Below are 12,485 nucleotides of genomic sequence, written 5' to 3' on the forward strand. Positions count from 1 at the left end.
GCTGCACTGTTGGAGGGTCAGCGCTGAGGGAGTGCCGCACTGTCGGAGGGTCAGTGCTGAGGGAGTGGGCACTGTCAGAGGGTCAGCACTGAGGGGGTGTCGCACTGTCAGAGGGTCAGTGCTGAGGGAGAGCCGCACTGTCGGAGGGTCAGTGCTGAGGGAGTGGGCACTGTTGGAGGGGCAGTGCTGAGGGAGTGGGCACTGTCAGAGGGTCAGTGCTGAGGGAGTGGGCATTGTCGGAGGGTCAGTGCTGATGGAGCGCCGCACTGTTGGAGGGTCACTGTCGGAGGGAGTGGGCACTGTCGGAGGGTCAGTGCTGAGGGAGCGCCGCACTGTCGGAGGGTCAGTGCTGAGGGAGTGCCGCACTGTCAGAGGGTCAGTGCTGAGGGAGTGGGCACTGTCGGAGGGTCAGTGCTGAGGGAGTGCTGCACTGTCAGAGGATCACTGTCGGAGGGAGTGGGCACTGTCAGAGGGTCAGTGCTGAGGGAGTGGGCACTGTCGGAGGGTCAGTGCTGAGGGAGCGCCACATTGTCGGAGGGTCAGTGCTGAGGGAGTGATGCACTGTCGGAGGGTCAGTGCTGAGGGAATACCACACTGTCGGAGGGTCAGTGCAGAGGGAGTGATGCACTGTCGGAGGGTCAGTGCTGAGGGAGTGCCACACTGTCGGAGGATCACTGTCGGAGGGAGTGGGCACTGTCGGAGGGTCAGTGCTGAGGGAGCGCCGCACTGTCGGAGGGTCAGTGCTGAGGGAGTGCCGCACTGTCGGAGAGTCAGTGCTGAGGGAGCACCGCACTGTCGGAGGGTCAGTGCTGAGGGAGCGCCGCACTGTCGGATAGTCAGTGCTGAGGGAATGCCGCACTATCGGAGGGTCAGTGCTGAGGGAGCGCCTCACTGTCGGAGGGTCAGTGCTGAGGGAGCGCCTCATTGTCGGAAGGTCAGTGCTGAGGGAGTGCCGCACTGTCGGAGGGTCAGTGCTGAGGGAGTGGGCACTGTCGGAGGGTCAGTGCTGAGGGAATGCCACACTATCGGAGGGTCAGTGCTGAGGGAATGCCGCACTATCGGAGGGTCAGTGCTGAGGGAGCGCCTCACTGTCGGAGGGTCAGTGCTGAGGGAGCGCCTCACTGTCGGAGGGTCAGTGCTGAGGGAGCGCCTCACTGTCGGAAGGTCAGTGCTGAGGGAGTGCCGCACTGTCGGAGGGTCAGTGCTGAGGGAGTGGGCACTGTCGGAGGGTCAGTGCTGAGGGAATGCCGCACTATCGGAGGGTCAGTGCTGAGGGAGCGCCTCACTGTCGGAGGGTCAGTGCTGAGGGAGCGCCGCACTGTCGGAGGGTCAGTGCTGAGGGAGTGCCGCGCTGTCGGAGGGTCAGTGCTGAGGGAGCGCCGCGCTGTCGGAAGGTCAGTGCTGAGGGAGCGCCGCGCTGTCGGAGGGTCAGTGCTGAGGGAGTGGGCACTGTCGGAGGGTCAGTGCTGAGGGAGTGGGCACTGTCGGAGGGTCAGTGCTGAGGGAGCGCCGCGCTGTCGGAGGGTCAGTGCTGAGGGAGTGGGCACTGTCGGAGGGTCAGTGCTGAGGGAGTGGGCACTGTCGGAGGGTCAGTGCTGAGGGAGCGCCGCGCTGTCGGAGGGTCAGTGCTGAGGGAGCGCCGCGCTGTCGGAGGGTCAGTGCTGAGGGAGCGCCGCACTGTCGGAGGTTCAGTGCTGAGGGAGTGGGCACTGTCGGAGGGTCAGTGCTGAGGGAGTGGGCACTGTCGGAGGGTCAGTGTGGGGCCAATCCAGCGGGGGCTGCTTTGTCCCTGGATGGTGTTGAGCATCTCGAATGTTGTTGGAGCTGCCCCCTTCCAGGGGCAAGTGGGGAGCTTTCCCTCACCGTCCTGCCTGATTTGAGGGGGTAGCAGGTGTATAATTGGTGGAATTGGCTGATGCAGAGGTGTCGCAGTTCTCTGGAGGTGAGACTGACGTGCTGAACTACCCCAACACACAATCCCCTGAACAAAAGGAGTCTTGGGGCAGACAATGTCCACACTGTGCACTGTCATTTCTGAAAATCTTCAAAGACATCACAAACACACTCAAGGTCAGTCAATGAATTTGTGAAGTTCTTCAGGGAAAACTCAGATCCCCGTCTCCAAACCCTGACCCTGTCACTGGGACAAGTCCGTCCCATCTGACATTTGACCTTGAGATGAACTCTGACCTCCTACTCAGGCCGCTACTAACACACCAACATCCAGCCTCTCGTCACTGGTACCTGCCCCAGGCTCAGCTCAAAGCCCCCAACCCCGGAACATCACCAACCCAAGAGCTGGCTGGTCCAAACTGCTCCCGGTTCTGTTTCCCCCAGACTCACTTCTCCAGAAACTGTGGGTGCTCCATGGTCTCTCCTGGATCTGAACTCACAACACAACCCCCCTCCCACGTCCAGCCTACACTCACTCACCCACCCACTGTCGTCACGAAACACTCAACCCTGCTTTCCCCAACCCCGTCACCCACCCGTCCCTATCTCTGTAACCCCCTCCAGACCCTACACCCCCTCCCTATCACTGTAACCCTCTCTCGCCCCTACACCCCCTTCCTATCTCTGTAACCCCCTCCAGTCCCTACTCTCCTTCCCTATCTCTGTAACCCCCTCCAGTCCCTACTCCCCCTCCCTATCTCTGTAACCCCCTCCAGTCCCTACTCCCCCTCCCTATCTCTTTAACCCCCTCCAGCCCCTACACCCCCTCCCTATCTCTGTAACCCCCTCCAGCCCCTACACCCCCTCCCTATCTCTGTAACCCCCTCCAGCCCGTACCTCCCTCTGAGATCTCTTATCCCACCCAATCCAGCCTGTCCAGCAATCACTGATTCCCATCGCTGTGCCTCGCTCTTTAAGGGGGATGATGTCAGACTGACCAATTGACCATGAACCGTTCTGCCTGTAGACACACGCCCTCCACCTGATAGGGTGACAGGGTCGTGGGTGGAGGCTGAGGGTGAGGAACTAGTGAGTGACCACCTCAGCAGGACAGCGTGCCTCTGAGACTGACCGACTCCATGGGCTTGATAATTCCCCGTGACTCCCTGCTGAACGGGCATCAACTGTTCAGGACATCCAGCTCCCAAAAGCGACTGTGAACGAACTCCGAAACATCAGCAGAATGTCTTGAATCGGCCCACATTTGTTTGTCATTTATCTAACTGAATTGGATGAGATTATAAGGGGCATGGTTCGTGTGTTTGAAGAGACTGTTGGCAGAGTAGAGAGTGGATGAGGTTATGTGGGAACTTGATCAATTGGGTCAATGGGCCGAGGAGGGGCAGATGGAGTTTAATTTGGAAAAGTGCGAGACGCTGCATTTTGGTAAAACACACAGGGGTCAGGACTTATACAGTTCACCACAGGGCACTGGGTAGTGTTGGAGAACAGAGGGACCTGGGAGTTCTGTTACATCATCCTCTGGATTTTGTGTAACACGTAGGCGGGGGGGGGGGGGGGGGGGGGGGGGGGGGGGGGGGGGTTACGAAGGGGTCTCACACCCTTCCCTTCATTGCTCAGCCCTTTGAGTGTAGGAGTTGGGGACGTCATGTTGGGGTTGTACAGGACATTGGGGAGGTCCCTTCTGGAATACTGTGTCCAGTTCCGGTCACCCTGTTATAGGAAGGATATTATTAAACTGGAGAGGGTTCCAGAGAGATTTCCCAGGATGTTGCCGGGAATGGGAGGGTTTGAGTTAGACTGGGACTGTTTTCCCTGGAGCGTCGGAGGCTGAGGGGTGACCTTATAGAGGTTTATAAAATCATGAGGGACATGGATAGGCTGGGGGAGCCCAAAACCAGGGGGGCATATTTTTAGGGTGAGAAGGGAGAGATTCAAGTAAAGACAGGAGTGGTTTGTGTGTGGAATGAGGAATTACAACATTTAATTTGATAAGGACATGAACAGGAAAAGGTTGGAGGGATTTGGGGTAGGAGCAGGCGGCTGGGACTAGTTTAGTGTGGGATTGGGGTCAGCATGGACTGCTTGGGCCGAAGGGTCTGTTTCAGTCCTGTGTGAATCCATGAATCCGTTTCAGAGCTCCCCCAGGACATCAGATTCAGGGTGTCTACCCTGACGGACAGCTGGGAAGAGCCGTGTTTGGAGCTTATTAGAAAACACTTCAATCCTCCCTTTTCATAGAACCCTAGAGTAATTCTGTGATGGAGTTACTGAGATTAGGTCCCAGATGGAGAATGTGGAACAAATAGATTACGAGAGAACCTGAGCCTCCACTTCATAAAAAAATGTATAAACTAGTGGTTGAGAATTGAATAAATCCAAACTGATAACATTTGTTAGCAACTGAATTAAAAGATAATCAATCCTTCCCTTACATGCTGGAAATTAAGGAGAGCTGTATTTTGTAATGATTTGTGTGTTTAATTGTTCATATTTGTGAAATCCTTCAAAATGCTGTTTAATTTCATCCATTTCTACGAACTATGATGATTCAATTTTATTTTAATTTTATTGTCATCACCGGCTGCCTCCATGTTGAATTTTCTAAAATCCAAATGATGGGCGGCTCAGTGGTTAGCACTGCTGCCTCCCAGCGCCAAGTACCCTGGTTCTATTCCCGCCTCAGGCGACTGTCTGTGTGGAGTTTGCACGTTCTCCCCGTGTCTGCGTGGGTCTCCTCCCTCAGTTCAAAGATGTGCAGGTTAGGTGAATTGGCCACGCTAAATTGCCCGTAGTGTTAGGTGAAGGGGTAAATACAGGGGAACGGGTCTGGGTGGGCTGCGCTTTGGCGGGTCGGTGTGGACTTGTTGGGCCGAAGGGCCTGTTTCCACACTGTAAGTAATTTATTCACAAGGTATCAGCCAATCAGAGTGAATGGGACCTGACTGTTCTGAGGAAATGTTAACTCTGTTTTCTCTCCACAGTTGCTGCCAGACTCACGGAGTTTTTCCAGCAACTTCTGTCCTTGATCCTGATTTACAGTGCCCTCACAACCTTCAGTTTTTATTACAGTCAACCAGGCAACATGGGGACACCTCTGCCATGGGCCTGACTCCAGCCCAGAATGCCTTGCAGAGGGTGACCAGGGGAGCCTCATGCACACTCATGTGGGCTTGGCGGGAGGGAGTGGACATAAGAACCAGGAGCTGGAGTGGGCCATTCAGCCCCTCCAGCCTGCTACCCCATTCAATACTATCACGGCCGCTCTCATCTTGGCCTCACTTTCCCATCCACGCCCCATAACACTTCAGACTGTTACGAATTAAAAATTGGCCTCACTCCTTTGCAGGTGACACGGTGGCTCAGTGGTTAGCACTGTAACCTCACAGCGCCAGGGACGGGGTTCGATTCCAGCCTCGGGTGACTGTCTGTGTGGAGTTTCCACATTCTCTCTGCGGGGGTGTGTTCCGGTTTCCTCCCACAATCCAAAGATGTGCAAGTTAGGGTGGATTGGCCATGCTGAATTGTCCCATAGTGCCCAGGGATGTGCAGGTTAGTGTGGATTGGCCATGCTAAATTGTCCCATAGTGCCTAGGGATGTGCAGGTTGGGGTGGATTGGCCATGGGAAATTGTCCCATAGTGCCCAGGGATGTGCAGATTTGGGTGGATTGGTCATGCTATATTGTCCCATAGTGTCCAGGGATGTGCAGGTTAGGGTGGATTGGCCATGCTAAGTTGTCCCATAGTGCCCAGGGATGTGCAGATTAGGGTGAATTGGCCATGCTAAATTGTCCCATAGTGCCCAGGGATGTGCAGATTATGGTGTATTGGCCATGGGAAATTGTCCCATAATGTTAGGTGCATTAGTCAGAGATAAATATAGGGTTGGGGAATGGGTCTGGGTGGGTTATTCTTTGGAGGGTTGGTGTGGACTTGTTGGGCCAAATGGCCTCTTTCCATACTGTAGGGAATCGAAGCTAATCTGAAATTACCCAGCATCCACTGCACTCTGGGGGGAAAGGTTCCTGATCCATTGGGGGAAATAATATCTCCCAATTTCCCTTATAAATCTCCTACCCCTTATCCTAAAACAATAAACTCTCATTCTAGATTGTTCCATGCTCTCCATATCTACTCTGTCAATCCCCTTTAGCATCTTCCTCTAGTTCTTCCAAACTCCATAGAGTATTGACCTAAACTGCTCAATCTCTCGTCATAAGACAAGCCTCTCATCTCAGGCGTCAACATGAGTGAACATCCTGTGAACAGCCTTGAACACAGCTCCATCCCTCCCCAGGTAAGATGACCAACGCTGTACACAATACTCCAGATATGGTCTCACCAATGCCTTGTCAAGTTGAAATGACATTCCCCGATTTTATACCCTATTCCCTCAGCGATGTATGATAAAAGGTATATTTCCCTGCCTTATGACCTGCTATCTGATTCTCTGTGATTCATGTACAAGGACGCCCAGATCCCTCTGCACACTGAGGTTTCTCTCCACTCAGATAGTAAGTTGCCTTTCTAGTCTTATGACTAAAGCTCCCATGAGGAGGTTGAAGACTGTTTCGGCGCTGCCTTGTGCTCCCACGAGGAGTTGAACAGTTCATCCACTTTACCAACACCTTCCACCCCGACCTCAAATTTACCTGAACCGTCTCAGACTCCTCCCTCCCCCTCTCCATTTCTATCTCGGGCGACCGAATCAACACGGACATTTACTATAAACCGACTGACTCCCACAGCTACCTGGACTACACCTCCTCCCACCCTGCCCCCTGTAAAAACACCATCCCATATTCCCAATTCCTTTGTCTCCGCCGCATCTGCTCCCAGGAGGACCAGTTCCAACACCGCACAGCCCAGATGGCCTCCTTCTTCAAAGACCGCAATTTCCCCCCAGACGTGATCGACGATGCCCTCCAGCGCATCTCCTCCACTTCCCGCTCCTCCGCCCTTGAGCCCCGCCCCCCCTAACCACCACCAGGACAGAACCCCACTGGTTCTCACCCACCACCCCACCAACCTCCGTATACAGCGTATCATCCGCCGTCATTTCCGCCACCTCCAAACGGACCCCACCACCAGGGATATATTTCCCTCCCCACCCCTGTCAGCGTTCCGAAAAGACCACTCCCTCTGTGATTCCCTCATCAGGTCCACACCCCCCACCAACCCAACCTCCACTCCCGGCACCTTCCCCTGCAACTGCAGGAAATGCAAAACTTGCGCCCACACCTCCCCCCTCACTTCCCTCCAAGGCCCCAAGGGATCCTTCCATATCCGCCACAAATTCACCTGCACCTCCACACACATCATCTATTGCATCCGCTGCACCCGATGTGGCCTCCTCTATATTGGGGAGACAGGCTGCCTACTTGCGGAACGTTTCAGGGAACACCTCTGGGCCGCCCGAACCAACCAACCCAACCACCCTGTGGCTCAACACTTCAACTCCCCCTCCCACTCCACCGAGGACATGCAGGTCCTTGGACTCCTCCACCGGCAGAACATAACAACACGACGGCTGGAGGAGGAGCGCCTCATCTTCCGCCTGGGAACCCTCCAACCACAAGGGATAAACTCAGATTTCTCCAGTTTCCTCATTTCCCCTCCCCCCACCTTGTCTCAGTCCCAACCCTCGGACTCAGCACCGCCCTCCTAACCTGCAATCTTCTTCCTGACCTCTCCGCCCCCACCCCACTCCAGCCTATCACCCTCACCTTAACCTCCTTCCACCTATCGCATTTCCATCGCCCCTCCCCCAAGTCCCTCCTCCCTACCTTTTATCTTAGCCTGCTTGGCACACTCTCCTCATTCCTGATGAAGGGCTCATGCCTGAAACGTCGATTCTCCTACTCTTTGGATGCTGCCTGACTGCTGCGCTTTTCTAGCAACACATTTTCAGTCTCTCACTTATCCAGGTTCAACTCCATTCACCATATTTTAACTCATTCACCTCACTGATCTGCGTCCATTTGTAATGATCTGATCTTTTTCATTTGGATTTGCTTTCCCAACCTACTTTAGAGGCAGTGCTCCGAAAGCTACTGTTTCCAAATGAACCTGTTGGAATGTGAACTGGTGTTGTGTGAGTTTTAACTTTGTCCAGCCCAGTCCAACACCAAGCACCTCCACATCATATTTTAGAGACATCTGCAAATTCCGCTCCAGATCCTTCTAACCCTGTATCCAAGTCGTCGGTTTAAGTTGTAAATATTTGGGGGGACCTGAGGGGCGTAGCCTATTCATAAAGTCAAAGAGTCAGAGAAATGTACAGCCTGGAAACAGACCCTTCGGCCCAACCCGTCCATGCTGACCAGATATCCCAACCCAATCTAGTCCCACCTGCCAGCACCCGGCCCCTATCCCTCCAAACCCTTCCTATCCATATACCCATCCAAATGCCTCTTAAATGTTGCAATTGTACCAGCCTCCACCACTTCCTCTGGCAGCTCATTCCATACACGTACCACCCTCTGTGTGAAAAAGTTGCCCCTTAGGTCCCTTTTATATCTTTCCCCTCTCACCCTAAACCTATGCCCCTCTAGTTCTGGACTCCCTCACCCCAGGGAAAAGACTTTGCCTATTTACCCTATCCATGCCCCTCATAATTTTATCAACCTCTATAAGGTCACCCCTCAGCCTCCGACGCTCCAGGGAAAACAGCCCCAGCCTGTTCAGCCTCTCCCTGTAGCTCAGACCCTCCAACCCTGGCAACATCCTTGTAAATCTTTTTGGAACCCTTTCAAGTTTCACAACATCTTTCCGATAGGAAGGAGACCAGAATTGCTCGCAATATTCCAACAGTGGCCTAACCAATGTCCTGTAGTTAAGCATATTGCAACATTCAAAGTGTGTGGGGAGGGGCGGGATGGAGATCAATGAGGAAAAGTGGGAGAGGGGGGTCCCATTCCGATCCCTCATTACCTGCTCATGAACCCTCCCACCCTGCTCCCCCCCCACCACCAACCCCCAGCTCAGACAACACGGTCGAAGGGGCTGGGGTGGGTAGGATCATTGACTCCCAGTCCGAACGCCGACAGACACCCTTCCACATTCTGTCATTCCCACTCAGGCTTCGGACCCTCTCGGAAACTCTTGGGAAAAATGAAACTCCACATTCATGACACAAGAAGGCAAGATTTATTCCAGCGGTCAGTTAGGAGGGAATTTACAAAGCACTGAGAGAGTGCCCACTTCCAGAGAGAGAGAGAGAGAGATAGTGGGCCCCACGGCCTGCAGATAGTTGAGGAGTGTGCGAGGTGCTGAGAGGGTTGATTCGAGTTAGACATCCTGCTCCAGGTTTTCCCACAGGGTGTTGAGTTTCTCCCGCACTTGCTGGTCATATTGTTGGAGGGTCCCGGTCAGATCTTCGGCATAAGGGACCAGGTTTTTCCTCAGCTCCTGGGCTTTCTGAACAATCTTGACCTGGAGCTCAGCCACGAAGGGGATGAGGCCCTGGCGGAACTGCTCGAAGCCTTGGTTGACCTTGAGGCGGACCTCCTCAGAGTAGGGGGCCACGTTCTCCTGGAAGGTCTCCACGCTGAGCTGGACCATCTCCTGGAGCTCGTCCACCCCGGCCGAGAGTTGGCGGCGGAGTGACTCACCGTCCACCTGCTCGTTCAGGGTGTCCTGCAGGCCCTTCAGCCCGTCGGTGAGCTTCTGGTTCAGCTGCTGGGTGTAAGGGGAGAGGCGGCTGTTCACTTCCTGCAGGTTCTGCACGATCTGCTGTCGCATCATCTCGGCGTTGCTGTTCAGCTTGTCCACCAGCTCCTGGGCGAGAGGGTTCATGGTCTTGCTGAATTCCAAGGCGTAGAGGTTCGCCTTGTCCACGCTCTGCCTGATGCGCTCGCTGCGGGGGAGAGGGGGGGAATGGACACAGGTCAGGTCACCAGCGTACCACACTCAAACACCTACCCCGCCCAGGAACCCATCTCCCAACTCGGTCAAACCACTCACAGCTCCCAGAGAAACACCAACACCAGCCCCTCAGCACTGACCCTCCGACAGTGCAGCACTCCCTCAGCACTGACCCTCCGACAGTGCGGCACTCCTTCAGCACTGACCCTCCGACAGTGCCCACTCCCTCAGCACTGACCCTCCGACAGTGCAGCACTCCCTCAGCACTGATCCTCCGACAGTGCGGCGCTCCCTCAGCACTGACCCTCCGACAGTGCGGCACTCCCTCAGCACTGACCCTCCGACAGTGCAGCACTCCCTCAGCACTGATCCTCCGACAGTGCGGCGCTCCCTCAGCACTGACCCTCCGACAGTGCCCACTCCCTCAGCACTGACCCTCTGACAGTAACTGGTTTTGGAAGGATAAGCATCAATGGGAGAGTTAAAGGTCTGGAGGGAGGATCTCCAATGGACTGTACACTTGCGTTTTGGGATGCGCAGTTTGGAGGGTGTACTGGGAAGGTGGACCTACTTAATCTCAGCTCCAAGTTCTGACTGCTTGATGGTCTCCAGGTTTTCCTGAGCGATGTCAGTCGCTTGGCCAATGTAATCCCAGAATGCTGCCTTGGCTTCCTCGAACCTGGTGCGGTGTTCCTGTTGCCATGGGAATGTGAAGGCCTGAGACCCTGGGAGGAAAAGGTAAGGAGAGGAACTTTTAATCAGTGCCAGGCGCCAACCTCCCGGTTAGAGGGCGAGGACAACAAACTGCGGGCATTTACAGTGTGCCCTTTCATACTGCAAAAGCATTTCAGATTGGCAAATGGGGAACCAAATTCGAGACCATGAGGAGATATGACGACAAGTGACTGAACACTGGGTAGAACAGCTCGCTCTTAAGGATCTCTCCAAAGGATATAGGGAGGGGGTGTAGGGGCTGGAGGGGGTTACAGAGATAGGGAGGGGGTGTAGGGGCTGGAGGGGGTTACAGAGATAGGGAGGGGGTGTAGGGGCTGGAGGGGGTTACAGAGATAGGGAGGGGGTGTAGGGGCTGGAGGGGGTTACAGAGATAGGGAGGGGATGTAGGGACTGGAGGGGGCTACAGAAATAGGGAGGGGGTGTAGGGGCTGGAGGGGGTTACAGAGATAGGGAGGGGGTGTAGGGGCTGGAGGGGGTTACAGAAATAGGGAGGGGATGTAGGGGCTGGAGGAGGTTACAGAGATAGGGAGGGGGTGTAGAAGCTGGATAAATGAGAGTTTAACGGCTGGTGAAGTGAACCGTTCTATAAAGGCCGGTTTACACAGACTCAGGCCCGTTTACACAGGCTCAGGCCCGTTTACACAGACTCAGGCCTGTTTACACAGGCTGAGGCCGGTTTACACAGGGTCAGGCCCATTTACACAGACTCAGGCCAGTTTACACAGAGTCAGGCCGGTTTACACAGGCTCAGACCCGTTTACACAGGCTCAGGCCCGTTTAAACAGACTCAGACCAGTTTACACAGACTCAGACCGGTTTACACAGTCTTAGGCTGGTTTACACAGGCTCAGACTCCCACGTCAGTAATGAGTTGGCCGCAACAATTGGTGTTGTCAGTGGCTATCTCGTGCACAGCATGATCCCAGGCACAACAAAGGGATTTAGTTGCAGGCAATTTGTTTGTGATGGTTGTTCATCATGGAGTGAAGTTGGTCAAGACTTCAGGAGGGTCACGTAGCAGGGGAGAGGGTCAGGGGAGAGAGCAGGGTTGGATGTGCTAACGGAGATCAGCACAGTACGTTCAATCTCCCCTCTGCCCGGGTCAGCATGGCTGTCGGATCGATGGAGTGGGTGGGTCCTTGTGTCTGCCTGCCTGTTTCGGATGCCTTCAGACCATCTCGGTCAGGGTGTCTGCTGTGGATGGACGTTGTGCATTAGCCTAGCACCTTACCCACCCTCCCGCCAATACCCAGAAGCCAGCTCACTGCTGTGACAGGGGAAACGCAGCACCCTGTACAGGAGGATCACCCACTGAGACCCAAACACAGGCCTCAGGAACACAGCTCCCTCTACCCCACCCAACTCCCACCACCAGGGAGCTCTCTCAGTGTTCCTCTTCCGAAATAACAGGCATGCAACTCGAGAGTGGGAAGGTGTGGTGAGGTGGCAACTCACCAGTCAGGACTGTCAATGCCAGGACAATGCTGATAGTCTTCATAGTGCTGGGCACTGAGGGTCACTTGCAAAAACTGCACAGGATCTGCACGGAAACAAGAGGTTACCACGTTTACATTATTACTTGCAACAGTGGATTTAAACTTCAGATTGTGAGAATGCAGCACTCCCTCAGCACTGACCCTCTGACAGTGCAGCACTCCCTCAGCACTGACCCTCTGACAGTGTGGCACTCCCTCAGCACTGACCCTCCCACAGTGTGGCACTCCCTCAGCACTGACCCTCCGACAGTGCCCATTCCCTCAGCACAGACCCTCCGACAGTGCGGCACTCCCTCAGCACTGACCCTCCGACAGTGCCCACTCCCTCAGCACTGACCCTCCGACAGTGTGGCACTCCCTCAGCACTGACCCTCTGACAGTGCAGCACTCCCTCAGAACTGACCCTCCAACAGTGCCCACTCCCTCAGCACTGACCCTCTGACAGTGCAGCACTCCCTCAGCACTAACCCTCT

At 54.8% G+C, this 12,485-nt stretch overlaps 1 protein-coding gene across 1 annotated transcript; it reads right to left on the reverse strand.

Moving 5' to 3' along the window:
- Positions 1 to 9,117: 9,117 nt before the first annotated feature.
- LOC132833962 (apolipoprotein A-IV-like) lies at positions 9,118 to 12,025 on the reverse strand. Its single transcript, XM_060852664.1, has 3 exons — positions 11,972 to 12,025; positions 10,353 to 10,506; positions 9,118 to 9,773 (listed from the first exon to the last, which is right to left on the reverse strand). Exons 1-3 carry the CDS (start codon positions 12,012 to 12,014, stop codon positions 9,206 to 9,208), a joined length of 765 nt encoding a protein of 254 aa, XP_060708647.1. The 5' UTR covers positions 12,015 to 12,025; the 3' UTR covers positions 9,118 to 9,205.
- Positions 12,026 to 12,485: the final 460 nt, after the last annotated feature.

Source organism: Hemiscyllium ocellatum, chromosome 38 (assembly GCF_020745735.1).
Source record: "Hemiscyllium ocellatum isolate sHemOce1 chromosome 38, sHemOce1.pat.X.cur, whole genome shotgun sequence".
Taxonomy (NCBI): domain Eukaryota; kingdom Metazoa; phylum Chordata; class Chondrichthyes; order Orectolobiformes; family Hemiscylliidae; genus Hemiscyllium; species Hemiscyllium ocellatum.